The sequence below is a fragment of the Gallus gallus genome, chromosome 1, assembly GCF_016699485.2.
Source record: "Gallus gallus isolate bGalGal1 chromosome 1, bGalGal1.mat.broiler.GRCg7b, whole genome shotgun sequence".
Lineage (NCBI taxonomy): Eukaryota > Metazoa > Chordata > Aves > Galliformes > Phasianidae > Gallus > Gallus gallus.
The window spans coordinates 2,490,637-2,517,990 of NC_052532.1; the positions used below are offsets into that span (position 1 = coordinate 2,490,637).

Below are 27,354 nucleotides of genomic sequence, written 5' to 3' on the forward strand. Positions count from 1 at the left end.
CTTATCAATCCTGCAAAAACTGCATCATCGTTATGCTTTTGTGGTTATAAAGACTGGTTATTAAATAGCAATAGAATGTGATAGATAATCTGATTTCATTTTCATGGAATCATAGAATCGTTAAGGTTGGAAAAGACCATTGAGATCATCGAGTCCACCCCCAACTCATCCCCATCATACCCTCTGACCATGTCCCTCAGTGCCACATCTACACGTTTCTTGAAAACCTCCAGGGACAGTGATAACAGGGACAATTTCCTTAGAGATAAGGCTGACAAAAAAAATATGAGGCCAAAAGGATGATCAGTGAGAGCAGAGGCTGGTCAGACTCCTTTGGTCTCTGGGAAAATCATGGAGTGTTTCTTCTTGAGCGTATTTCTGGGCATAGGAAGGAGAATAAAAAAAATGGGAAAGGTTAGCATGGATTACCCCAGCACAAATCATGGCTGACCAACTTGACCAGATTCTTTCTGGTGCTACATTGTAGGAGGACAATAGACAGTGGATATGAAAACAAGAGTGAGTCAGACTAGAAATAACTGCAGTTTTGTCACAGAGAGCAGTGAAGCAGTGGTAGAGGTTTCCCAGTGAGGCCATGCAGTCTCCATCCTCAGAAGTTCTCAAGATGCAAATGTTAACTCCTTATCAGCCTGATCTGATCTGAAGGGTGACCTTGCCTTATGCAGGTTGGCATAGAGCTCTCCTAAGTTTCCCTCCAGCCTCAATGATTCTGTGATTCAGGGACTCTACACATCATAGGAGCAGCTAAGACACAGTTGCTGTCATTAAGAGAATGCCAAATGCTCTGTTTCCACTTGGTGAACCCTACATTCAGAGTCATTCTTGAGGAATGGGGATGGGGATTCATATAACGGGGAACCAAAATTTACTGGTGTGGGAGAGGACATTACATGGGATAATACCATACTGTAAAAAAAAATTTAATCAGCCCACTGTTGGTAAATCTGTCTCTCTACAAAAGAATCATGTGTAGATTACCAAAAATACGAATTGCATTAGATTCTAAGGGAGAAAATTGATTTTCTTGTCATCATTTTTACTTTCATTTAGTATGACGAGTAATGAAACAGACCCCTTATGAGATTAGAAGTGCAGGCACCATAAAAAATTCTGAAAGACAAAGGGCAGATATGGTGAGGGTGATTTTGTAAAACAGATGGAATTGTTGGTATGAGCTGTTGGGCTGTTGTTTTTTTGTTTGTTTGTTTGTTTGTTTAAAATCAGTGAATTATTTAAAAGTGGCCAAAAAAAAAAAAAAACCTGGAGCTTTTAACAGTTGGAGCTATTGTCAGCTAGGTAAAGTTAGCATAGAGCACTCATGCCTCGTGTTGTCCTATTTTCAGCTATGCTTTCATATCAGATGGGAAATCTGTGAAGCTACCATAGCCAGCTGAGTCCATGTAAGCTTTCCTGTGGTCCAGAACCATACTGGAGTAGATCAGCATGGGTGCAAGTGCTAGAGATTGGGGTATTGATGTGAAAACACAAGTTTATAATAAGTTTGTAATGAGAATTTGAGCATGTGATGAAAAGGTATCACACAGGTGCCTTTCAGCCCTCTCTCACAGCTTTGCCCCCCTGTTTTGTTTTTTCTTCATAAGCCAGCTTTAGAGAAAAGGGATAGGAAAATCTAAAAGCTTTGCTTTGGCTTCCTTCCCTCCAACAGCAGAGGCAATGACAAACCTGAGGTGCTCCCAGCCCTCCTTGAAGGGCTGGATTGATGTCCCTGCCTCGTGGTTAGACCCATCTGGGAGAAGGGGAATTAGGCCTTGTCTTTCAATTACTGCTGTTTTGCTCAGGGCCGCACACTGAAGCCTCCCAGCGGACAAGTCCTTCTTACTGCTTATAATCTCTGAATTGTATTTGAAAATAAAGCTTTTAATTAAAACTGGCATTTCTCAGCTTCCCACTGGCAGCCGACATCTGCCTGCAAAGAAATATCCTTTGTGACACTTGCAGTACAGAAGCCCAGTGTTAAAAAGAGTAAACTAATTCCCCGCTCTCCTGCCATCAGACGAGATGTGAAAGACAAGCTCCTCAACACTTGCAGCCATTAAAAATCCCATGGCATTTTGCAGCAGCAAGGGGGTTAACCCCAGTGACCTGGCCGGATTCCAGCTCCACTATTCTCTATTTCAAATCCCCTCCTGCAGTTTCTTACGTGACTCGATCCCCTTCCCACCCTGTGCTCTATCGTTATGGGGAGCTGTTGGTGCAAAGAGTTCAACAGCTGCTTGGATGACAGTGCTCTGAGGCAGTGGTGGTTTGTAGGTGGGCCATTCCCCATCCTCCCAAGAAATAATACAGTGCCATCTTTTTGCAACACTTTGACCTGAAAACAAACATCACAAAAAATTTTGTGCCCAGGGCAAGATTTGGCAGAGTCTTCTGCAGCTGTCATGGATCATTTCAAGCCAAAGTCCTGGTATAACCTAAGCATTTCCATAAGGCTGTCTGCATTATCTTTCTTAATTAACATTCATGGATGTAGAGAGTCTTAACAATACTGGCAAGGTTCTTTAAGGATATCAAATTCACAGTGATACAATCGAATCCTCTTATAACATCTTCTGAGTCAGATGGGAGTCTTTTTGTGTTTTAAGTGAGGATCTTGATATGTAAATTAATTTTATTACGTCTCTTTCTCCAGGGGTCCTGAGGGCAAGGTTTTTCCTCTGTCTGCTCACAGTCGTGCAGTCTGATGAGGGCTCTTGTCCTCCTCCCTACAGCAGGCAGCACTTCAGGCATTTTTTGCACCAGATCTGTCATGTGCAGCATAATCCTGGTGAGGGAAAGGTTGGAGATGGCAGATTGGAACGCCTTATTGGTAATATCTCTGCTAGGCACATTGGAGGTCTGTGTTGTGAGTTTTACAGGAAGTTTCATGATGTCCTGGAATTCCATCCACCAACAAAACGTGATGTGAAATAGTTTGGATTCAACACCAGAAGATCAAAATCAAAATCTCTACTTCTCCAGCACCGACAATCCCAAAGTGCCATGAAAGTCAAGGGAAAAAACAACAGACAGAAAACAAATGTGGCCTCAGGAGTTTGCTCATAAATTTATATGGCAATAACACTGCATGGAATAGCCTCAGATAAGATATTAAAATCCAGAATCGTCTCTGCTATTGTATTATTCCTACTTGATACAATGGAGATTACCCTGTAGTCATTTTCTGTTTTTAGCATATTTTTTTCTCCCATCATTACATATTTAATAGTTCTAATTTATCACTTGAATATTGAGTTGTTTTGGCTTAGATGTTTGGGCTATGAACTGAATTGCACCTACAAAGTAGGATCCTCAGTGCATGTTTATTTGAGATTCATACCAAAGACAGACAGTCCATACTTATGTCTACAATGACTTGTGCTACAGTAATTACTGACATCATGAGAAGATTCAGTACCTTCTGCAAACTAGTGTTATGTGGCACCAACTCAGCCAAAAATTGTTATTTTCATTCCCCAAGCTTTAAAAGTTACTATAAAAGATCAAGGCTTCAGCAAGCCATTTACCCTACACACATAAGGAAGGTCCAGAGCACCTCAAAATACAAATGGGCAGACAGTGAAAAGAAGAGATGCTGCCCCAGCATCTCATACCCTGTTCAATGCTCTGTGCATTGCTGTGTTCTTCTTGATGCTAACACACAACGTAGCCAAGAGACAAGTGCCCTGGAGAGGAATTTATCTGCACTGACTTGGGTACCCAAGTGTCAGATGGCTACATTTAAGTTAGTCGTGCTGGGTTCCCCTTATAAGCAGTGGAAAGCAATGGGCCCATACAGGGAACAGTGTATTGCATCTTAAAAAGAGATGTCTAGGACAGCTTACATGAGCTTCTGAGTGCAGACACCTATTTCCACCGCTGTCTCTGTGTTGGAGTATGGAGATACAGTGCACAATCCATTTCTCTGTGCCTTTCCCATTAGAAGAGCAAAGATAACTCATCTGTCTTCACTATCAGCACATAGCCTCTGCCAACAGCCAAACTCTGTCTTTGATGCATGGCTCTCTAAGCCAGGCAAAACCATTAGGAGTCTTTCCAGCCTTGGTTTTATTGGCTACATTTGTGTAGGAAGCCTGATAACCTTGTTTACCCTTTTCCCTTAAAACTGCTGTTAGAACACTGCATTCAAGTTCTACCATGGTGATGACATCTGCTTTAAGCCAGCCAACCTCATGATCTGGAGATATTGAGGATATCTGGAGAACATGAAAAGCAACACCAGACCAAGAGAATTTGTGTATACCAGAAGCTGCGGATGCTAACTCACAGCCTGAACAGTGTTGTGTTAACAGTGCCAAGGAGGAATTGAAAGAACAGCATCAGCACCTCAGGAATACCTGAACCTCTGAAATAATGGCAGGGAAAATGTGAAGAATGAAAATGAACCACTTTGTGGTGCTGCTTAGCAAACTGAGACCAGACTGCTTTCACCTTCATCCTCAGAGCCAGGTCATTTTGAGAAGGTTTGGACTTCAGCTGAATGTGAGCACAGTGCAAAAAATTTGTCATAGCTTCAGTCCCATTGGCTATCACCCATCTGTAGGTGATTCAGATATGAATCACTAATTGTGAGGTGAACTTCAGGAGTCCTACTACAGATCCAGTGTGCCAAACCAGTACTTCAATGTAGACAACAGCACCAGATTGAGAAAGAACATCTCAGGGGCAAAGCAGTTTTAGGCCCCTCAGCATAAGAAAGACATTGAGGCCTTGGAGCATGTCCAGAAAAGAACAACAAAGCTGTACAGGCTCTGGAGCTCAAATCTTATCAAGAGCAGCTGAGGGAACTGGGGTTGCTCAGTCTGGAGGAGGCTCAGAGGAGACCTTATTGCTCTCTACGACTGCCTGAAAGGAGGTTGTGGAGAGATGGGAGTCAGCTCTTTTTTCAAGTAATAGGAATAGGATGGGAGGGAATGGGCTCAAGTTGTGCCAGGGGAGGTTCAAGCTGGATATTAGGAAAACTTTCTTCTCAGAAAGACTGGTTGGGCACTGGAACAGGCTGCCCAGGGAGATGGTGGAGTCACCATCCCTGGAAGTACTCACGAAATGTGGAGATGTGGCACTGAGGGACATTGTGGGCATGGTAGGGGTGGACTGATGGTTGGACTGGATGATCTTAGTGTTTTTTTTCCAACCTTAATGATTCTGTGATAAGCAGTGTCATGTCTTCCTTGTGTCCACCTTGGTTCTCTTCACACTGAAAAGCAGCACACAGGAAATAGAGATGTGAATTGATACTATCCCAGTAGATAGAAATCACATGAAATCTTGGAGGAAGAGACTTGGCCATCTCTCATACCTGCCTACCGAGTGGACATATCTGCAAAAACAGACAGTTCCTTAGTATTCAACAAACTGTGGCCTGTGGACTGTTCTGTAATAATCTCAGCAAAAGGTTCTAGTATTTGTCTGGCTTGTACGTTTCCCAAAAGAAATTGAGTGAGAGAAGGAAGAATTATATCCTCTGGAGGCTCTTCTGAAAAATCATACCCTTAAAATGTTTTGAGGCCCCTGAACAGCAAATGTGATAGAAGTGGACATTTCCCCATGGGATGTGATGCTTCAGGCCCGAGCTGTCTTTCAGTGAGGGTCATTTCATTAATTCAGCCTCACTCTGCTACACTCAAGATTTTCTGCATTCAGAACAGGGCTCTGTGCTTATTCTAGACAGCCATTAAGAGATAAGAAGAGTAATCCAAATTCGTATAAACATCTGAACAGACCGGACCTGAGCTGCATTTAGAAAATAAACGTACAATCAGCATTTCTACGAGAAATCAAAATATAACTCATGAAGTCTAAATCTGTCCACACACTCAGCTGCCTGTGGAAGTAGTACCATTCACTTCTGAAAGTTCCCTGTGATTGACTGGCAGTGAAAATCAGGCAGGAGTGCTGTCCTGAGGCTGATTTGTGAGATAGAACATGAATGATTGAGTGAAAGTTGTCAAATACCTTGCTTGCAAGTGAGTGCAAACAAACAAGTCTCGTATTTCTTCCCATCTTAAGTGCAGAAAGTCACATCACACCAGAGAAGAAGGGTGATGTCTAGGAAAGCTTATTTTTTTGTCTAACAATTTAAATTGCCTTATTGATGAGTGAATAATTAACATTAATTAGGAATTTTGGAATATTAGACTTTCAAAATATTAACTGGACTAACAGATTCCTGGCTTTCACAGTATTAATCTGCTAACAAATTATTGGCTCCATGCTTATTGTATATATATTTCTATATATATCCTTCTCCTTTTTTTTTTTTTTTTTTTTTTCTCTCTTTTTCCATAACAATAGTTTGGAAGGAGAGCAGCCTGTTCTGGGTTTCATTCCCTTAGGGCTGAGATCTCATGAAGCTAATTCTGTTTTGCCCTGCAGCATAATTTCCAGCCCTGAGCTGGCTCTAAGCTTAGCCAGGTACAGCTCTGAGGGTTTCTTAAAGCATCTGTCTTTGACTTGGCCTCACCAGTAATATTGATCCTTCATCTTGCAGACCAAAATTTTCTTCTACAGACAACAATGTTATTAAGAAAATATTCACCACCTGATTTTCCAAGGGGAATCAAACACTCCTCTCTCCTCTCTTCCTTCTCAGCAGCAACCAGGGCTGAAGAGATGCAGGAATTTCACTGCCCCTGACAATGCTCTGTCCCTGAGAACAAAACCCCACAAAATGTAAGTTGGCTGCCAGTGTCGTCTCCAACATAATCAATTGTTGACTTAATTAAAAAATCCTTTTAAGTGATGCACAGGGATAATTTTTTTTTAAGCATTTCTCATTTGTAATTATTATTTCACTTGTGAATCTTCCACACTCCATTGAAAATGCCATATGGAAAACAAATTAGTTTGCTACTGTGACTAATGTTTACTGCCACTTCTGCTCTGAAGTTTTGGGCCAAGTTTTGAAATCATCAGACCTTTCTCTGGCAAATCTGCCGATGAGATTGGTCTGTATGATTAAAGTCAGAATATAAGCAGTAGAAGCAGTGCTATAGGAATTGGCAGCATGCCTAACCTGGTCACCAAGAGCAATCGAGGTACGTAATAGCAAGCAGGTCTTTATTTAAGCAGTTGCCTAAAAGTATTTTATATGCTAAATACGACAGAATTTAAATTGCATTGGTTTCTGTGGGAGGGGGACAATATATCCTGGTTGCATCATGATGCTGATTATGGGGAGCTTTACACTCTCTTAGGACCTTCAGAACCTTGCAAGTCATTTGTACTTTTCCTTACCTCAGTCTCTCTATTCAGATTTGGAATAGTATCATATTCTAGTCCCGAAATATGATTTCCTTAATTATACGCTCGTATTGCACCTGTCACTCCTGTCTCATATATTTCCCCTTCCCTTTGCTGTTCCCTGATCCTCTAGGGTAACACTGAGCATGTTTTTTTCCTTGCAGTATTGCCCTTAATTTCACTGAGTGTAGGAGTTACTCTTACAGAATAGTGACTCTCAGGGTTATACTCTTCTCTTTTTTGAAGTCCGGCCTTAAATTGGATTTTCTCTCACCTTCTGCTGCTTTCTCAGTGTACTCTGTACTGTTTCCCAGCAGTCAGTAGTACAAAAAATTCATTTATTGTCAAGGATTGGCCTTATACTGCACATATTTGCTCAGATGGACGTCACTGGCTTGCCTTCTGGCCATGTACAGAAGGTTATCGCAATAACTGTAAAGAATGGGATTTTACTTTTCCTTTCAAATGAACACTTGAGTTCTGTGGAATTGGAAGGGGCCAACTAGATATGAATGCGTGAAGCAGGCCAGAGTTTTTGGCTCCTCTGCTCTGGGTATTTAATGAAAGTTTTGATTAAAGTTTCTATGGCTGAGTCCTGCATGAACAAATTCTGTTCTAACCACCATATGGAATTCCCACTGGTGAGAGCTTATGCGGAGGATGCCATGAGAATCTGTATTAAAAAAACAGTGATTGCTAACAGAGATCAGAAAGGAGGGCTTGGCTCTGTTCAGTAAAACACTTAGTCATCCAAAGATACGAGTACAAAGTACTGAAGGGTGTAGGAGTTGCTTAGGACTAACGACTTCAGGGTTTGGACTGTTTGTATCATTATTATGTATTATTTATTAATAATAGTAAATCTAATCACTACTTGGAGGACAGGACAGTTGGCAACAGTAACTCTATTAGCCAAGACCATGAGTGTTTCAAAACACCATCTGTTGATGGTTACCTCTAAGCAGTGAAAATAGAAACCAAACTCACATAGTGGTCGACGACGGAGCAATCCAGGACTCCAGGACTCTTGCTGAGGACACACAGCTGGGCATAGACTTTGTTATTTAAAGGACTACTGCTTTTCAGTGTTCCCATCTATTTTTTTGTGGATGCCTTGGCTTCTTTTCCCCAGCAGTCTTGTAAATTACCACATTCTTGTCATATACAATCATTTATTACTAATCCTAAATAGAAGTATAGGACAGAAATGTCCCTTTTGCATCAGCAAATGTGTCTTCCAGTTATCACAGGCAACCACATCATACAGAGTGGAAAGTATTCTGCTACTACTACCTGAGCAATCTTTGAAATCAAAGAAGACATACAGTTAAGGTTTCCATCCCAGAGCAAAGCCTAGTATTAAAAATATAGGGCACAACACATATCAGTTTAACAGAAAACCCTGTTAATGTTGCAAAGTAAAGCACTTGAAAATTAGGGAATGACAGCTTGATTGTTGCCATGGAGAAGTCCTTGAGAACATTAATCACTGCCTTGAGAGCTGGGATTGAATAGTGTGTAGAAAAGAAAGCACGTGGCCACACACGGAACCACAATGTGAAAGCAAAATATCACATAGCTGCTCATTAGAGGAGTACCATTATCCTGTACGCTGAAGGTAGGTGTCCTGTGGAAAGGAACAGTATGGGATCACGTAATTAACATTCTACATCATGCATATGCACAGTGAATGTTCAGAGGGCTTGCTGGCATCTCTGAACATTTGAGCGCTTGACTATGAAAGTTTGTTCTTTTATGCAGTTGTGATTGTATGAAAAATCTGCATTCATTTCTCCCAGAAAAGACATGCACTGACAGAAGATTTGTGATAGTTCGTACTGCTTCATTTCAGCCCAAGGGTCCTCATTTACAGTGGAAGGAGGGCAATGTTCAGACTACAGAAAGCATGCTTAAGAGCCTGAAGATCTGGGTCATGTCTTCACTGCAACGCAAGTGAGCAACTTGTGGGGCTCTGGTTCTGCTCCCCTTTGCATTTTGGGCAGGAAACCTTGTGGAGCACACAATGGAGTTGGAGACAAAAGTGGAGCATGGTTGGGATGAAGATATGCACCAGCCTGGATGTACAGGATGCTCCACAGAGCATCTTCCCACAAGGTCCTCTCTGCTCTGACACAAGCATGCAGTGTGATCTTGAGCAAGACACTCTTCTGCTCTGTACCTCAGCTTTTCTATCTGTAAAATAGGGGTAACAGTACTTAACCTTCTAGATGTCTTTGTGAGCAATGGGCAAAAAGATATTTAAGCTCAGTGTGTTATATGGATGCATTTATAAGGTAATTCAGGATTTTTCAAAATAGCAATCTACATTTTAGACAGCCATTTTTGTTTCTGTCTCCCTGCTTTGTTCCTTATCTACCATTTTAATTGATTAAAAAAAAAATCTTACTCTTTCACTGCTCTTTTATGTGTGCATTGGCTGCCCTTTACTCACTAGTCGTGTTTAATACTCCCAGTTTTCATTTACCTGTTATTTACAAACTGCCTAATCAAACAGATTAACAAGCAAGACTCAAAACAAGACAAAAGATCCTGTGTTAGTCTCTTACTAAGTAAATAATCTGCTTGGTTCATGTATAATTAATCAATCTGTAGCTTTACAGAGGGTTCAACCATTCATGTCCATCCTAGCAAACAATACAGTGCTCTACGTTTTGTTGTGGTTGTCTCTGCTGCAAAAAACTTAACACAGTGATTCTCTGGAGAAGGTACAGAACTGTCTACACAAACTGGAGGCTACTGGGGTGTATGAGTGGAAGGGCCAATGTGTGACCACTGTTCCCTCTGCTAGATTAAGTTAAATTCAGTGATGGACCATTGATGGACATTATTATTGTACTGGTAACTGCCCACACTGGATGCTCTGGCCTCTGTCAGAAGGAATAATGCTTGACAGAAATTGGTGTGACAGGTTGCTTTGAGGCATGTGAGCCTCAGCCAGCTTGCATTTCTGAAAGTCACACTTTCAGCACAGGCTGAGGGGCTTAACACTGGCAATATCATAGTACAGTTTCCTTAGTTACACTCTCTTGTTTGCATAGGATGACCCCACACAGATCTGAGTAGATACCTCACTTTCCAAAGCAGTGTGAGAGTTTATTCCTTATCTTTGTCTTCCGTGTGCCTACAATAGGCAGGTAAGTTGATAGAGAAGTCCTAGCAGTCACAGGCGTAGTTTTTTTAATTTCTAGACATTAGATCACCTATTTTGACCTATGCCATTCTCACATGCCATTCATTCAGTTTCAACCACTTACAAATAACTTCTGCCTTTCTGATGAAGAACTTGTGGTGGACACTCAGGCAGGGGTCAGAAGGTTTACCCCCTCCCGTGGGTTTGCCTCAGTCCCTTGTAGATCTGTTCTGCAAATTGCATGACTCTTCTTTTAACAGCCATCTGCTATTATACTTTATTCTCTTAGATTGAAAAGCTCCAATATTTTCTCTTTGTGAAAGTGCTTAAGCACTACAATCAAATTACCCATCAATCTTCTTTGTTTCAAGACAGAAACATCAAACTCTCTGATTCATTTTCAAGCTTTGTTTTAACCTTTTAATTGTTTCCTGATCTCTAATCTGTATCACCTGTACTTCTAGAATACTTCTAAATTTTGGGGGCAGAATGCCATTACTTGTGTTACTCACGTTAAATGCAGAGGTAAATTTACTTCCTTACATTAGTTACACTACTCATGAATTGTTTAATCTCCTGTTTAATTATTATGGTACTTCACTAACTTAGCTGACAGCCTCTTTGAAGATTTACTACTGGAAAAGTAAACAGTGTAAATGGAATACCCTGGATAGCAAATAGAGGACTTTTCCCCATTGATTCCCGCAGTCTATGTCTTGTTTAAAGCTACTGTAATGAGATGGAGGGAATGCAGGTACTTTTCAATTAAATAAAAATTATCTCCCTGGGGGAAATTCTTCAACACTATTGTGTGAAGAAACAATCTAACGCTACTCCATTTTCTTTTTGGATACATGAAATTAAGATCGCTTGAAGAGCAAAATACTGATAGCTTCAGGCAATTTCTAGCTAAGTGGTGTTGATCCTTTTTCCTCCAATATCACTCAGGGCATTAGACTTAACCAAAGGTTTACTTTTCTCCCAAATATTAACCATAAGATTAAGGCTAGTTCACTTGGGATGAGTTTCCCTGTGGAGATGACTATAGGAAGAGTTTCAATGAAGTTAGTATTCAGGACTGCTAAATACTGCTTTTTCTCTTGAACACCAAGCTACTAATAATGACCTTCCATTTTGGAATAGTTCTGCATGCATCCTATGTTTCATACTTTGCATGTGAGAATGTTATTTCAGATTATGTCAAACAATATAATAGACATGCTGAATAAGCTTTTATAAAGGAAGAAATAAAGTCCTTTTAGTAGTTGTGTTGATGGTATTCCAACACATTATGACTCCTCTAATGCTTGCTGGAGGGATTGGGGATCACAGAATCATAGAATGACTTGGGCTGGAAGAGACTGCAAAGATCACTTAGTTCCAGCCTCCTACCATAGGCAGGGTTGCCAACTACTAAATCAGGCACTAGATCAGGTCATCCAGGGCCCCATCCAACTGGGCTTTGAACAACTCCAGGCATGGGGCATGCACAGCTTTCCTGGGCAGCCTGTTCACGTTAAGGTTCTGGGCTGAGGCTTTCTTCAGCAGAGGAAAGTTTACATATCACTTGGGATGCTTGGAGAAGCAGACTCCAGGTCTTCCTGGAGAGTCTGTCCCTGCAGTCTGTAGTGTTGTGTGTCTCTGCAAAGCTCACCACAATCATCCTCTTGTTGCTACTTGCTCACTCGGCCCACTGTGCAGGCCTGTTCTGTGACTAGGTGCCTTTCTAGGTGGTGAGGAAGCATGAATAATAAGCAGAAGGATCAGACAACTGCCTTCCAGAGAGGAATCGTACATTTCAGCCCCCAAAAGTTGAAGTAGTAAAGGAAGCATCTAATGATATGATGGAAGAAGAAGCGAATATTAACTGAGATTACTTCAAATCTCTCTCTCTTCAGGCAGAGCAGAAAGAATAGATAATGATCAAAAAACTGCTTCTGAAAATGCAGCTCCCAACCCTTGTGACTCAAGCCCCAGTGGAGCGAGGCCACAGAGACTATCAATGCTGAGTCCTCGAGCCCTTGATGCTCTCTGCAGGAGGCACTTGAATGTGTCTAAGATGATGCTACAGCCCAGCCAAGTTTTCTGATGAATAACTCCATAGGGGGCAGAGGCCTGTTGAAGGTCATGAAACGTTTCTGCTGACATTGATGTTAAATACTAAATCCTGCTTTTGTACCAAAGCAGCTTGAACCCAGCTCTGTGCTGCAGTCCCAGCCACTTGTCTATTTATGAAGGCAAGTGCAATGAAGCTGGCACAGAAGACCACCTCTGACAGGCAAACCCTGTCTTCAGCAATCACCTGAATCCATGAATCTCTTTGTGACATCCAGTACAATCCAGTTATAAACTTCCTCTACTAACAAATTAATTTTTGTAGTCCCTTAGACCTTCCTGTGTATTAAAGAGACAATTTCAGGAAAAACAACAATCCAAAAGATGAAAACAAAAAGCTTTGCTCTTTGCCCTGCATTGCCAGAAGCATCTTAATTTATTTAAAAAAAAAAAAGCAGATAAAACTGAATTTTCATTCTTTGTTTTCTATAGGCTTTTATAAATTGAAGTGAAGCTTCAGTTTCTCTGCCAGACTTGAAGATCATTCTGTATGTCCAAATATGTTTGTTTCTTCCAATTATTTTCACTGTTCTAATTCTCTGTCCTGCAGACCCTGTCACACTGATAATGTAGTCTATAAATGTGTAGTAAATCTGATTTTTACCATCACTTGAAGCCCATGGGCTTTGTGCTGACCCAGCACTGTAGTATCTCAGGATAGTTCTTGCTGTGGGCTGAGCTGGGTGTCCTCATGATCACAAATGTCCCATGCCCAAGGGACACAAGGATGAGCTCAATGGTCAAGGGCTGGGAAAAGTGCCAGAGCTGGCACAGCTCTGGCACTGGGTAGCTCTGCCACTGGCACTGGAGGCCAGGGGAAGGGGCAGGAGATGGGAGAGGATGATGAAGATGGCTTTGGGGACCCAAGAATGAGTAGGTAGAAACCTCACCACTGGCATCACAGTCTTTTCAAGGAAGGCCTCAGGGTGGAGATGACTTGTAACCCTGTCCCTGACTTGGCTCAAGGGAGACTGAACCTGTCAACCCTGGGATGCAGAGGGATGTTGGCAGGATGAGCATCACACCAGAGATAAGGGGAACACAGTAAAAAGATTTTTCATTATTGATGAGTCTTCAAAAATATTAACTTCTTTGGACTACTATAATGTTACAGTATTATCTGGTCTAACAAATTCTTTGTTCTATTCCATATCATAAATTTCACTGCAACAATGTTCCAAGCCTCTCATACCACAGACAGGTGATTAGGCTTTTGAAGCCTCTATCTATCTATCTATCTATCTATTATCTATAGGCTTCAAAATATATCATATAATATGTCATATTCATATCTATGAATAGATATATATATGATATATATAATATATATATATTGATATATATCATATCATATATATATATGTGAAGGTGTCTTCATAGAGAGTATCATAGATGCAGGACATTGTTTCAAATACCTGAGCTGTCTGAAGGAGTTGAACCTGATTTCTTCAGCACAGGCATGTGCTTGGCTGTTAGACCTCTTAAGATAGGCACGTATTCCTTCTTTAGGAATACAGTTAGTTGCATCAGGTTGTTTTGTTATCTCTAAACGTAATTCAAGTACGGGTGCCTTAATTATGAAGCTCATTTGAGTTTAAGGGGACCAACCTCTAGAGGGAGATATGAGCTGTGATAGGGCCATGACCTGTGCTGTTTGTGATCATACACTCACCTACAGAGCTCATCCACCAGTACTCTTCTGGGCAGTACCACAGACACCTCACGCTTGGCCAGCTGAGTAATTCTGTTGCCTAAAAGCAGCAGGAGATTGTTGTCACAAACTGGATGAACCACTCTAGGAGACAGAACACAAGCTTTCTACTGTGTGCCTCTTTTGAAATAATTTGAGAAACCTATTTGTACAAGATACACCGGACACTTTGAAGTGTTTTCAGATGCTCTCCGATTGGAAAATGTGCTCTATGAAACTCAAAATATAACCTAGAATAGAAGTGCTTTCATCTGACTCATCTGACCAGACACAGAGGAATGCATGAATGCACAGAACAACCTGAAAGCAAACCATAGCCTAAGAAATGTATTGTCAGAGTGTGAATTCAGCTCCCTGCACAATGTATTTGGCTGTGCCTGGACTGCAGATGTTTCCCTGTAACAAAAGTTCTAATAATCAGTTCTGCAAATGATAATTTGATTTTTTTTCCCCTGAGTTTTTGTTTCCTTTTAGAAGTATACCTGTGGTATGCTAATGGGGGAAGAAAGGGAAATATTCTTAGCTGATCCCTTGTATCTGCCCCTGCTCTTGTCCTTGTGTAAACTACAACTCAGGAACTCCTGAAGTGGCACAGGTGAAGGAAGGATGTGGGCACCATATACACCTCTGACACCTTTGAAAACCAATCTGAATTGCTGCCAGAACTCAACAGCACTGTTTACTTGCAGAAATGTGCTCAGGTGGAACCCCAGTTGAATCTGCTTCCTGTTCAACCATGGTCTGCAGGAGACAGCTTCCTCACTTCTATTTGGGACTTCACCAATTACTTTTGCTGTATCAGTGCCTAGCACCACAACACTTCTGGTGTTCAGTTCATACATCAGTGTATACAGAAAGCCATATAAATATTATTTACCTAACATTGTGCTTTTGTGCTTGAAGGCCTTATAGCAGTGCTTGGAAATTTCAGAATTTCTCATACCATCATTGCTTGGAATGGATTGAATCATCCTTCTTTTTCATTCAGTCAGTCAGTAAGGAAGGCCAAGCTCATCATCTGAACAGGCAAGCTAGATAAGACAGGTTTGGGAAAGGATTTTTATTGTTCCAAGGATTTCGTATCCAGATATTATAGACTTGAGTAAATTCTAATTGTGTTTCTAACTCTACATTTAATAAATGGACCGTGGAGAAGGAAAGAAAGGACTGTGAGCAGTGGGAGGAAAAACAGGAAATGAGACCATGAATCAAATCTGGTCTTGGAAATGACAGGCTGGCTACAAATCCTGCAGCTCACTTGCTACTGATGTGAACCACACTAGTCAGATAAAAGTATATCAACATAAATAATCACATATTAATATGACATAATATTAATATATTAAGCTTGGAAGCCCACAGGCAAATCCAAGGGTCCTGAACTGCACAATATGCATTAACTAAATAAGCTTTGCAACAGCTTCCTGTGGATAATGCTGCAAGGCATGGAACCCAGGCTGCCCTCTGTGGAAAGTACAGAGATCTCTGGGGTGATTTGTATATAATCATAATCCAATATGCAGTGCTTAGTAGCCAACAGGGAAATAAAGAATAATAAAATAGCCCAGGTACCCTAGAACTGATCTTGAGGAAGTAGTAGTATTCTGCAGATGGCACTGATCACGTGGAGGTCTCAGACACATACTAGAAATCCAGTCTCATGCCTGCAATGAGTATGATGAGTAGAATTCGACTTTTTTTGCTCAGAAAAATAATAATAATTAGTTACTATTTATTGATGAGGTTGTAGGTTGTTAACTTTCATTGCACAGGAAACCAAACCATACAGATGTGGTTCTCCCTGTCATATCAACTGGTAACCGTTGCAGACAGGGTGCTACTGAGAGTGTGGCAAAATTCAAGAATGCCCCTGTCTTAAACTAATGTGAATAAAACACTGTGAAAAATGACAGAGTGACTGCAGGATCAATTCTAAGATAAGCCATGGACATTCAGCCTCTGGAAGAGCTGAACTAGAACTGAAAGGGAATGTATTCTGCCCTCTATATAACCAAAGCTCTTAAATATGTATGAAAAACTCATTTAGAAGAATTTGATGGTTTAGCTTAATATGTCCTGCAGCTGTAACAGGTACCAAAAGTTGTGCCAATAGTACCAAAAGAGGCAGGATCTGGCACGCCAGGAATGCACTGATGATAACATTATTTACAGATGACGTTTCATCTTAGAGCAGAAAGCACCATGGGCTGCTACATCCAACAGGAAGGAGTAATTTCCAGACCTGAAGGACTTGCAGACTTTGCTATTCTGGCCATTGCTGACAGGAGTAACCTAGGCACTATCAAAGTCCTTCCATGCTGAACATTTCTAAGGATTAGATTACCATCAAGGGACAACCATTTTAAGTCATACAGTACAACACGCTCACCATGGCAGGGGCTGAACAGGATGACCCTCTGCAGAATAAAAACTCACAGCGGGTGTGCAATGAGCCTTTATATGTCACCTCACCTATCAAGTGTTTTCATGGCAGTTTATAAGCCTTGAGACAACAGTCTGAAATTTAATACTGACATGTTCCTGGGTTCATTGGGATTTATTTGTTAGTGAATGTCTGGCAACACTGTCCTTCACTACTCTATGGCTTCACATTATAGCTAACATTTTGAATATTGAGTTGTACAATAACTATTTCTACCACAAAGGAATATGTTAAGACAAGAACAAATCCAGACTGTACAAGAGCACTGCTTTTTAATGAAGTATCAGTTGTTTATTATCTGTCCAGAGAAATGTCTGAAGTATGTGGAAAAGAGCACAGCACCATGAGAAGTAAATGTTTTTAATCTAGTAAAATACTGCTTGTTTTTCAGCTACACGATGAAATATTTGAAGCCTACCAGTTTGAGATGGATTTTCAGCTTACACAATTCATAAATACTTTCAGATCAAACAAGGATCAGAAACAGTTAATAAGCTTGTATTGATTGCTATATTTTTATGTGTCACTTTGCTCTTGTATTATCTTTTCTTCTTAGTCGAAAAGTATTCTCTAGTAAGCACTAAAGAGAACTGATACGAAAGACCAATGTTCTGCTTTGGCACTGACTTACTGAATGACCTTGATCATGTCACTTTATCATATATACCTTGGAAAAGTTCTGCAGTGACTGAAGATTAGGATGCAGTCATTTGAGGTAACACACATATCAAAATAAGCCTGACTTAGCTGTGCAGAACTCCTGTAGATGGATTAACACTGCTGAGTAGTAATGGAAATTATTCTGTGCCGAGCTCTTTTTTGATGTTTTACTTATGTCTGCTGCTTGCACTAGTTAATCTAAATTAGGTTGTTTTTTCTATGCCACAGTGCAGCCAAATCTATATACCACATTGATAAAAACTAGTCCTAAAATATGCATGTTACTTAAGAGAATATGTAAACTGTTTGAAGTTATACACAGAACAACTTTTTCTGTTTGCAAATCACTTGTGAGAGTTGCAAAATAAACACGAGTTTATTTGCTAGTTGTTAATGAATGTTTCTTTGTCTGCAAATGCGAAGTAGATTTTTCAACCACTGATTTGTAATAGTTTTCATCTAGCAGTGTCCTTGAAAGAGCTCTCAAATATGTTTAACAGTCCACCAGAAAAGCTTCTGACATATAGATTGCTCTGGCCTGCAGCAGTCTTTCATTTCCACCTATTATAGGGGAGCCATAAATTCTGGGGTACCTCACCCCTGCTTTTTCTACAGTGACTGAACCTTATGGACACATTAAAATGACCCAAAGCAATTTGGGGTTGTAATTTCTGACCATTTGTTCTTTAAGAATGATCTCTCCCCTTGCCCACGATCTATGCATATATTACAGAGTTCTGTAATACCAAGTCATTCAAAGTAAACATAAAAACCCACAGTAGGAAATAGGTGCTGTTAAAACCTTAATTCCTAAATATAAATCTTTCTGCTCAGTGAAACATGAGTATTTTCTCAGAACTCTCCAAGCAGAGGAGAGGACAAATATATCAGAAGACATATATTCAGGGTTGGAGAAGGCATTCCCACAACAGTTCCATAGCTAACTGAATAAATGCAATTTGACCCTGGTGCAGAAAAGAAAAATACAATACCCTCAGCTTATTGGTGCTCACAAAGTGTCATGCCAAATAGATACACAGTCCATTTATTCCCGTAGAAGTTTACAGCTACATGAGTGCTGAATTTCTAATACTGACCCCTCATAAAAACTAGTTTAACATTTATAAAAACAGACATCAACATTACGTCACGTACATCAAGAGAACAGCTCATCTGTCCTTGATATATTTTCAAGCAATTTTTATTTGATAGTAAAGTGGCCATCAGCCAATGCTTCAGCAATATCTTAAGCCCCAAGAAAGGCAGATACTGCTGAAATGCTGGCTGACAAACACTTTAAATCCAAATAAAAATTGCTTGAAAATACATTGAGAACATGTGAGCAGTGCTGTTGATACAACCAATACGATGTTTATATCTACTCAGAGAAATGAAATGAGTCAGTTGACACAGGCTGCAGTAATCCATTGTGATCAGCAGTAAACACATTGGGACAGATGTCTTGCAAGGGAGCGGAAGGGATCAGTGTCATTCAGTACAAATAGGACTGCCTTCCTCAAGCCAGGAAGAGGACTTGGAAGGGGGGCCAAAAAATCTGCTGTACCAACTGCAACCTACTATAGTAAACTTGCTTTTGCAGGGGCTTGGACTTGATGATCCTCACTGGTCCTTTCCAACCTCTACAAATCTGTGATTCTGTGGAAAAAAGACTTTGCAAATTATTATAGTTATTATTATTCTTCACCGGTGCATCAAGTCCCAGAAGATGTGAGAGGCTTCACTGTGCATTATATCTTGGCTAATAACAAGATTCAGTGAGTGGGTAAAATAAGTGAAGAGGCCAGATGGTAGAAGAGGAAAAACAATGTATATTCATATATGCTGGGAAAGATTTGTGGGTACTAGTGGATGGCAAGCTGGACATGAGCCAGGCAAGTCCATATCCTGGGCTGCATCAAAAGCAGGGTGATCAGTAGGTTGAGGGAGCATCTCCCACTCCTCTGCTCAGTGCTGGTGAGAACTCACCTGGAGTACTTTGTCCAGATGTGGAGTCCTCAGTACAGCAGAGATGTGGACCTGTCAGAGTGCATCCAGAAGGAGGGCCACAAAAACAATCCGAAGGATGGAACATTTTCCTTATGAGGACAGGCTGAGAGAGCTGGTGCTGTTCAGCGTGGAGAAGAGAAGGCTGCTGGGAGACTTGAGAGCAGCATTTCAGGATCTAAAGAAGGGGTATGAGAAACAAGGGGACAGACTCTTCAGCAGGGTCTGTTACGATAGGATAAGGGGAGAAGGTTTCAATCTAAAAGAGAAGGGATTTTACAGTAATAGTGGTGAGGCACTGAAAAAGGATGCCCAGAGAGGTGGTGGATGTGCCGTCCCTGGAGACACTCAAGGTCAGGCTGAATGGGGCTCTGAGCAACCCAATCGAGCTGTAGGTCCCTGTTCGTTGCAAGGAGTTGGACCAGATGACCTTTAAATTTCCCTTCCAACTGAAATGATTCTACGATTCTGTGATATATATCTGCTATGTAAATGTATTTCTTGCCTTGCATTAAGACAGAGAAATTCAGAGATGTTTCTGACATTATTGGCATCCAAAATGCAGTATGATTTCTGAAGTTATACAACAGAGAACACCTCATTCTACTCTCAGGCCTCTCCCCAGCACAAATCTCTGCAGTTCTGGCAATGCAGGCAGGCCACCAGCCCCATCCAACCTACAGAACAGATGTTATCTGCAGAGCAGCCAAATCCAAGTGAACTTTATATCTTAGGCTGAGGAGAAAATATATTATGTGTTACTAACATTATTCAGCTCTTGGAATAAAGATTACCAAAGGGGTAAGGTAATTACTGAAAGGAGTTAATGGTCCAAGGGGGTTAATGGTAATTTTATAACGTTATAAAAATGGATTGAGGTGACAATTTGGACTACATGACCTTCAAAGGTCCCTTCCAACTCAAACGATTCTATAATTCAGGCCGCGGGCTCCAGCACAGCTCTGAGGAACCCTTCCCACAGGGGCCTGTCCTGAGGCATTGTTATATCTTTGGGACGACAGATGCACACCCACGCCCCAAATCCAGAACGTACCCTCACAGTGGGAACGTGCTCTGGGATAGCCACAGTGGGCCACGACGAACGGCATTTCCCCGCATGCAGCCCGGCCCCAAACAGCCCCCTCAGCATGGGGCCGCAGAGAACTACACTACCCAGCGGGCCATGCGCGGAAGCGCCGCTCTCCGCCCTCGCCTCTCAGCGCTAAGGATCTTGGGAGTAGTAGTCTGCCCCCCCTCCCTCGGGAAGTTTTAACTGAAAAAGTTTCCGCACCCTTTCCGGGTACCTCGCCGCTCTTCGGCGGGTGTGCGCGGTTTCCATGGCTACGGCCCAGCAGCCAATAGGAAGAAGGCTTCTAGGCACGGAGGGCGGGGTGAGGCGAGAGACAGTCCAATGCGAGGCGGCGTTGTTGAGGGGCGCGCTGGCAGCGGGTACAGAGAGTCTCCTTGGGGCCGTCCCTGGCTGCGGCCTGGTAGCGCCGGGTGAAGATGGGTGCCAGCGGCAGCACTCGGCGTGTCACCTTTGAGGCGGACGAGAATGAGAACATCACGGTGGTGAAGGGCGTGCGGGTGAGAGCGGGGCTCCACCGGGCCTGGGTATCTTCTCCGGGACAGATTCTTCTTCGTTCTCTGAGGGACACGTGGGGCCTGGCCTGCCCGGCGCTGTCCCTGCGCTTCTCTCGTCTTTCTCCCCGTTTTGTGCCGCTATGCTGCCGGCGTCTGTCTCCTGTTCCCTTCTCTCCTTGAACTTTGCCTGTTTCGTTCCCCCACACCTTATTATCCTCAGGTCTTGCTCTTGCTTTCTCCTTTGGCGAGAAGCTTGCTGTGACAGTGCAGCTGGCCCGTCGGCCTGATCTCCAAGGGCAGGGGCAGCACGGTGCTAGGACAGATGTGTGACTGGAAGAACTTGTTTTGTTCTGTCTCTGACCTCCACGTCTCAGAGCTGCTCACGTTCCCACATTCTCTTACAAGCTATGTGAATCAGCAGCGTGCTCTTGCAGCCCAGAAGGCCAACAGTATCCTGAGTTGCATCAAAAGAGAAGTGGCAGCAGGGAGGGAGGTGATTGTCACTCTCTACTCTGCCGATGTGAGGCTTCATTTGGAGAACTGTGTCAGGGTCTGGGGTCCCCAGTACAGAAAAGATGTGGAACTGTTTGAGTAGGTCCAGAGGAGGGCACAAGTATGATCAGAGGTTGGAACACTTTTCGGGTGAAGACAGGCTGAGGGAGCTGGGCTTGTTCAGCCTGGAGAAGAGAAGGCTCCAGGGACACCTCATTGCAGCCTTCCAGTATTTAAAAGGAGTTTATGAACAAGAGGGAAATCAACTTTTTACACAGACAGTGATAGGACAAAGGGGAATGGTTTTAAACTAATAGATGGGAGATTCGGAGTAGATGTCGGGGAAATTTCTCACTGAAAGGATGGTGAGGTGCTGGCACAGGCTCTTTGGGGAAGTTGTGGATGCCCCATCTCTGGAGATGTTTAATGTCAGGCTGGATGGGGGACCCTGGGCAGCCTGATCTGGCAGGTGACAACTTTGAAATCCCTTCCAACCCAATCCATTTTGTGATTCCGTGATTCTGTATATCCAGTTTTCAGTTCACACTACAGAAGCATTCATGTTGGACTTGATGATCTTTAAGTTCTTTTCCAACCTGAGTGATTCTATGATTCTTTCCCAATTTGTGGCATGCTGTTGCCTGTAACATAGTAAAGGGCAGATAGCTTGCGGCCCAAGACACTGCAAAATCTTGCACTGCAGAAATTTGTCAACAGAAGACGCTGCTGTTCATAGCGGGAATGATAAGGTGTCTTTTGTCCCTGCTGGTAGGGAGGAGTGTTGCACAACAAAGGATGATGGTAACTCCTTCTTCTTCTTTTGTCGTACTATTTCCCTGTTCTGGATGGGTTATGGTCTTGGTCAAATAGGTGACAGTAACTTAAGTTGCTGTTAAATTACTGTCACTGTTAAGTTACAACAGAGTTTATCTTCTTCATAGCATTTGATTCCTGTCCTTGGTGAGCATTTGTTACTTTATTGTTGGCTCCAGCTGCTTCAGTACTAAGAAGCACTACTGAATTTTCTGTGTAATATCCTATTGAAACTTCTGTAAAGTATCCTGTATCTTGAAATACTGACAACAAAAACTGAATGATATGACAGGTGATTCATTAATCAGTGGGGTATCTGTAAGTGAGTCTGTTTATATACCTAAGACTAGTTGTGTCAAGTTTAGTTGAGAGATTTGATATTAAGGCAAGCAATCTTATGATGGAGGAATTTTACCTTTTCAATTGCATGTTAGAGCTCAAATTGTAGCAAAACTTCTCTAACAGATTTCTGCCAGTGAGAGACAGTGCTGTAAAGAACTCTCTAATGAAAAATAGTTTTTAAGGGTTATCAAAACTGTTTGTGGTGTTCAAGGAGAGTTATGAGTTGAAAAATAAGAACTTTCATGATGATGTTTTTTTCTGCTAGATGGAGGTTGCTCCAAAAGTAATGCCTTCTCTTTATTTCTATGGAAACTACAACAGATATAAAGAGCATAATAACACTGTTTAATAGAGCAGTTTCTCAGCTGCAAAACTTTGTTTTTCAGCATGATCATCACTATTAGCGCTGCATTTTTGCCAGTGATGAATAAGAACGTGAATGCTGTGCTCTAAAACATCTGCACCAGTGGAAGTAACCTGCTGTTGCCACTGCTGACAGGCACCACCACCTCACTGTGCTCACATCCATTGTTTTGTCTTCATAAACATTCAGCAAGCGTTGAATGTCAGTGGGTGCAGTTTTTGCCACGTGGAGGAGTTCAATTTCACCTCTTTGCTTCATACACACTTTTGTGTCAGATGCCACTTTTTCAGGCTGCCCCTCTTCTGCCTCTCTTGCACAGCAACAAAATGCAATGGTATCCTGGTGGGGGGGGGGGTTCAGCATCTACTGTCATACCACCAACTTCCACCTCTGACATCATGGACCAATGGGCATTACTTCCAGGGCAGCCCTCGTGTTTTTCTTTGGGGTACAGTAGATCTGATACTGGGCACTACTCTTACTCTCAGTTTGATTCCATGTAATTTGTGACAGTGTTTTTGGGTGTGCATGTGTCAGCAGTAGGCTGAACTCTGTGGGTGACAATCCTTGCTATGACTGCTATTGCTCCAGTGCTCTGGGAGCTGTGTTAGAATGAAGTTCTGGGCTCTGCAACTGCATGGTGTTTGACCATCATCCAATAGCAGAGAAAGGCAAGAAGGCTGATTTCATAGAAGCAATGATGTGCTGGGGGATGGTGGTGTATCCTGAATTTGATTGTACCACTTTCTTGTGTTTTGTGGGGAGCAAAATGTTCAGTCTGATTCTTTGTACTCACAGATAAGTGCTCGCCCCACAAAGGAGGGGAAAGATGGTTGAAATAATCTATGTTGTACTGTTGATAACGTTTCAGCTGTTCTTGTTTCTTATTTTGAAGCTTTATCCCATTTTTTAAAAAAGTTTTATTCATTTTTGTGGGGGCAGGAGGTAATGGAGATGGAAGAGATGCAGTCTGACTGATGGGGCCGGGGTTATCTTTTTCAGCTGTCTGATAGTGTCATTGATCGTATGAAGGAACCTTCTTCACCCAGTGGAAGACCACAGTCTCAGCGCCGATCACCTGGTGCAGGTATACATTTCTTTTTTGTGTTTTAGTGGGGGGAAAAAAATGGAATGTGTCGTTCAGGTTATTGTAATGAACTCATTGCCATTTCACTGATCTGATTTTTGTCTGACGTCTAACATTTTTCCTCTTGAAGAAAGAAGCAGTTGATGGGCTTTTAGATGAGTTAGATTACTCTTCATTTTCTTCTAACAATAAGATTTAATACACAGCTGTTCTATAGACTTGGTTTTCTAAGTTATTATCTGTCGTTAAAGGCTTTTTTTTTTTTTAACTAAAAAGCTCCATATACTGAAGTAGTTGAGTTCTGAAGTGAAAACTCTTGTGTATTTAATCAACATTGAGTTTTCCTTATAGCGAGTTGCGGTTGAAATATACTTAAGCAAATGGCAAAAGAATGATATGTTATTTCCCTATCCTGGAAGAGCAAAAATGAGTTGTGAACAGTTTGTACAGATTGCTGTCTGAAAATGATGGCTTTCCTAATATTTTTATTTCATTATTGAGGTCTGTTCAGTTGCATGTAGTCTAATTTGAAATAGTTCAGCACAGTGAACATGAAAATGAGTGGCAGAGGATTGGAGCTTGTGATTTATGTGATTTATGTATGCTGACTATGTGGAACCTTTAAGGTTCAAGGAAGGCTTCTTTCCAGTTCTCCAGAGGTATTCATGATATCAGTATTCCTAAAGGGCCTTCTGCCTTGCTATTTACAAAGCTAAACCCCCAAATCTCACCTCCTGATAAGAAGTGTGTCAGAGGTGGACCTTGCAGCAAGACTTGAATGGGTGTCATCTTTCTTTCAGCTTAAGCATAGAAAGTTGGTTTCCTATTGCTTAACTGAAGATATTTACGGAGTAGAGGTGGCTTTATCATAGCTGGGTTCCCTCTATAGTCAACAGAAAGCAAAAGATATTTTGGGGGACAATTCACATTTTTATTTGAAAAGGCTACTTCAGAATGAGACAAACTGCCCTCTAGGAATACCAGGGTGAAGAGTTCAGATATCAGAGTCTATGGGCTTCAGGTGAACTTACCCCAGAACGTTTTATATATAATGATGCTCCCAAATGTTGCTTTATAAGTGGTGGAACTGTGACATATTGAAGACTGATAAAATATCAGTGCTAAAAAAGGCTCAAGTTGTCACCTGGCTGCTGAAATGTAGATTGCTCAGTAAAATTACTTAGAATTTTGAGCTTGCCTAAGTAAGGTTTAGATGGAATAGGGCTGTAGTTTTGTGCCTGAACTGCCTGGTTGTCCATCTTTTCTTGTTTGAATAGCATCCGTATGATGATGTTAATGTGTTTTACTGCGGTGGAGAATTTATTCTAAGAAGATGATTTATGTGAAATACTAATATTTGTGCATCCAAGCTGCTTTCATTGTGATACCTGTTGCTTTTCATCCTTAAATGTTTGTTATGGAAATAGCCTTGTGAACAAGAAAGTGGGATTTTGGGTTGTGATTGCAGAGATGAAGGCTGGAATGCCTCAGAAATTCTTTCCCAATTCACAGTTTGCACGTAGCTTGGTCTTCTGTTTCTCTTTGTGCGTTGGAAATCATGGTTGTTTTTTTTTTTTCTTTCTTTATTGAAAGGCTTAATGAATCTCTCAACCCTTTGCAAGCTTGGGAGACGTTGCTTGTATTTTTGCTGTAAGAGCTAGTAATTTAGGTGAAGTGCTTGTATTTACACAGGATAATCAAGGTTATACCTCTGTTGCTTAAATGATTTGTATTTAAGAAGATTAAATTATACTTAAGTACATGTTGCCATACCATCTATTCCTCTGTCACTGAATGATTTTTGATGAAGAATTACGAACTATTGAATTTCTTTGATGCTGTAAGAACAGTCAAGCTATTTATTTTGTAACTACGTCTTAACTTGTCAGGGTCTGCACTTGTTTGATAAGGTGTCATTACAAGAAGGACACTCGGATCAAAGCCAGTGCTCTGATGACTTAGTATTGAACTACTCTGGCTTTGGGGGCTGTATCCCAGATCTGGAGATCTTCCTTCTGCTGTGATGCAGTTGTACTTCTTGTTGGTTTCTTCATTAAGCCCTCTTGCGTTGATGATGAGAGATGTGTCTCCCACCACTCCTCCTCTACTGCGTATGAATCTGGTTAGTGACTTGTTTTTCCATCTGGGTGGATCTTTCACAGCTTCTAAAGAGAGTTTTTAAAGAGTGATGTTGTTTGAAGGCTGGTTCTGCTTCTGGATTCCCAGCTGGTCGATTTCAGAACTTGGCAGTTTCTTAACCTACATTTATATCATGATATATTCTGGATAAACAACACTTGTTTCTCCCTCTAGAGTTTTCTAATTCATGTAGACAATAGAAACAATCCTTAACTCAAGTCTTCAATAGCTTTTGGTTGAGGAATAATTGATTGGATTACGTGTAAAAGTGTGTATCTTGCTGCTTGCTGGTATATGATGTATTTATTGACTTCAGTTTCGGGTTGGAAAATGAAATTGCATACATTTACAATGAAACCTGACATCTAAATACTGCGTCTTAAAACATCCTTGCTTGCTCGGATCATTTTATGACTGTTGAGTAATATTGAATGCACTAAAATATTTAACAAGAGTAAAATCTTTAAAGTATGCCTGTAATTCCTAAAGCAATATTGATGAAAAGTAATTTGGTCTGATGAGAGAGTTTTTTTTTTGGTTTTTTTTTTTGTTTTTTTGAGGATTCATTATACCTAAAGCTTCAGTTGGAACAGACAAAGGGAATGGTTTAATTCGTTTTAGTACAGTGGATATCTGGAAAGCTAGTAGTCTATTATGAGTGAGTTTAAAAAAAAAAAGTGATTAAATTATCAAGTTTCTGCATCTCAGCTTTTTTTTTTTTTTTTTGCTGTTGTAGAAGCAAATTACACTGTGGATGCGGAGGATTGTTTTATGTATTTTTAACTGTTTGTTTGCTGCTGCTACCATACTGTCCTTATGAAAAGACAGTAAAGGACCCATGTCACACAGTGCTGTGTGTTGTGTATGTGTGTTAAGGCTGGTACTGCTGATGCTTCCTCAGAAGTTGGATTAGGTTTCGAGTGCTTCCTGTGGAGAAAAATGTATTTCACAACCTTGTTCATTTGTCTGTAATTACATCTTCTTATTGTGTGCTCTGTTGTGTTGGTGAACTTTCTGGAGCCCATGGTATCTTGGTCCAGTCAGAAACACACAAAAGTACTGCTGAGATGGACAGGAGTGTGCTTGAAGAATTAGATTCTAGTTGCAGATGCAACTGAAATTGAACTAAACTTTAGTGGAGCAAACTTAAGCTTCCTCAGGCTTGTTA

The 27,354-nt window shown here is 41.3% G+C and overlaps 1 protein-coding gene and 1 long non-coding RNA gene across 6 annotated transcripts in view; one reads left to right on the forward strand and one right to left on the reverse strand.

Moving 5' to 3' along the window:
- The window catches only part of LOC112532931, a 37,549-nt gene extending 16,973 nt beyond the window's left edge, over positions 1-20,576 (reverse strand). Inside the window, exons 1-4 of one of the 2 annotated variants that reach the window (XR_005846491.2) lie at positions 20,420-20,576; positions 19,348-19,543; positions 15,136-15,289; positions 14,220-14,298 (exon numbers count right to left, since the gene is read on the reverse strand). This is a non-coding gene — a long non-coding RNA (uncharacterized LOC112532931). The remainder of the gene's footprint in view (positions 1-14,219; positions 14,299-15,135; positions 15,290-19,347; positions 19,544-20,419) is intronic. The other variant, XR_003076548.3, reaches the window with a different exon arrangement.
- Positions 20,577-20,794: 218 nt separating this feature from the next.
- CHCHD3 (coiled-coil-helix-coiled-coil-helix domain containing 3) overlaps positions 20,795-27,354 on the forward strand; it is a 209,662-nt gene continuing 203,102 nt past the window's right edge. For all 4 annotated transcript variants that reach the window (XM_015292450.4, XM_015292492.4, XM_416646.8 and 1 more), the window contains exons 1-2: positions 20,795-20,952; positions 23,963-24,047. In XM_015292450.4, coding sequence (XP_015147936.1) covers positions 20,872-20,952; positions 23,963-24,047 — 166 coding nt within the window. In that variant the 5' untranslated portion in view covers positions 20,795-20,871. The remainder of the gene's footprint in view (positions 20,953-23,962; positions 24,048-27,354) is intronic.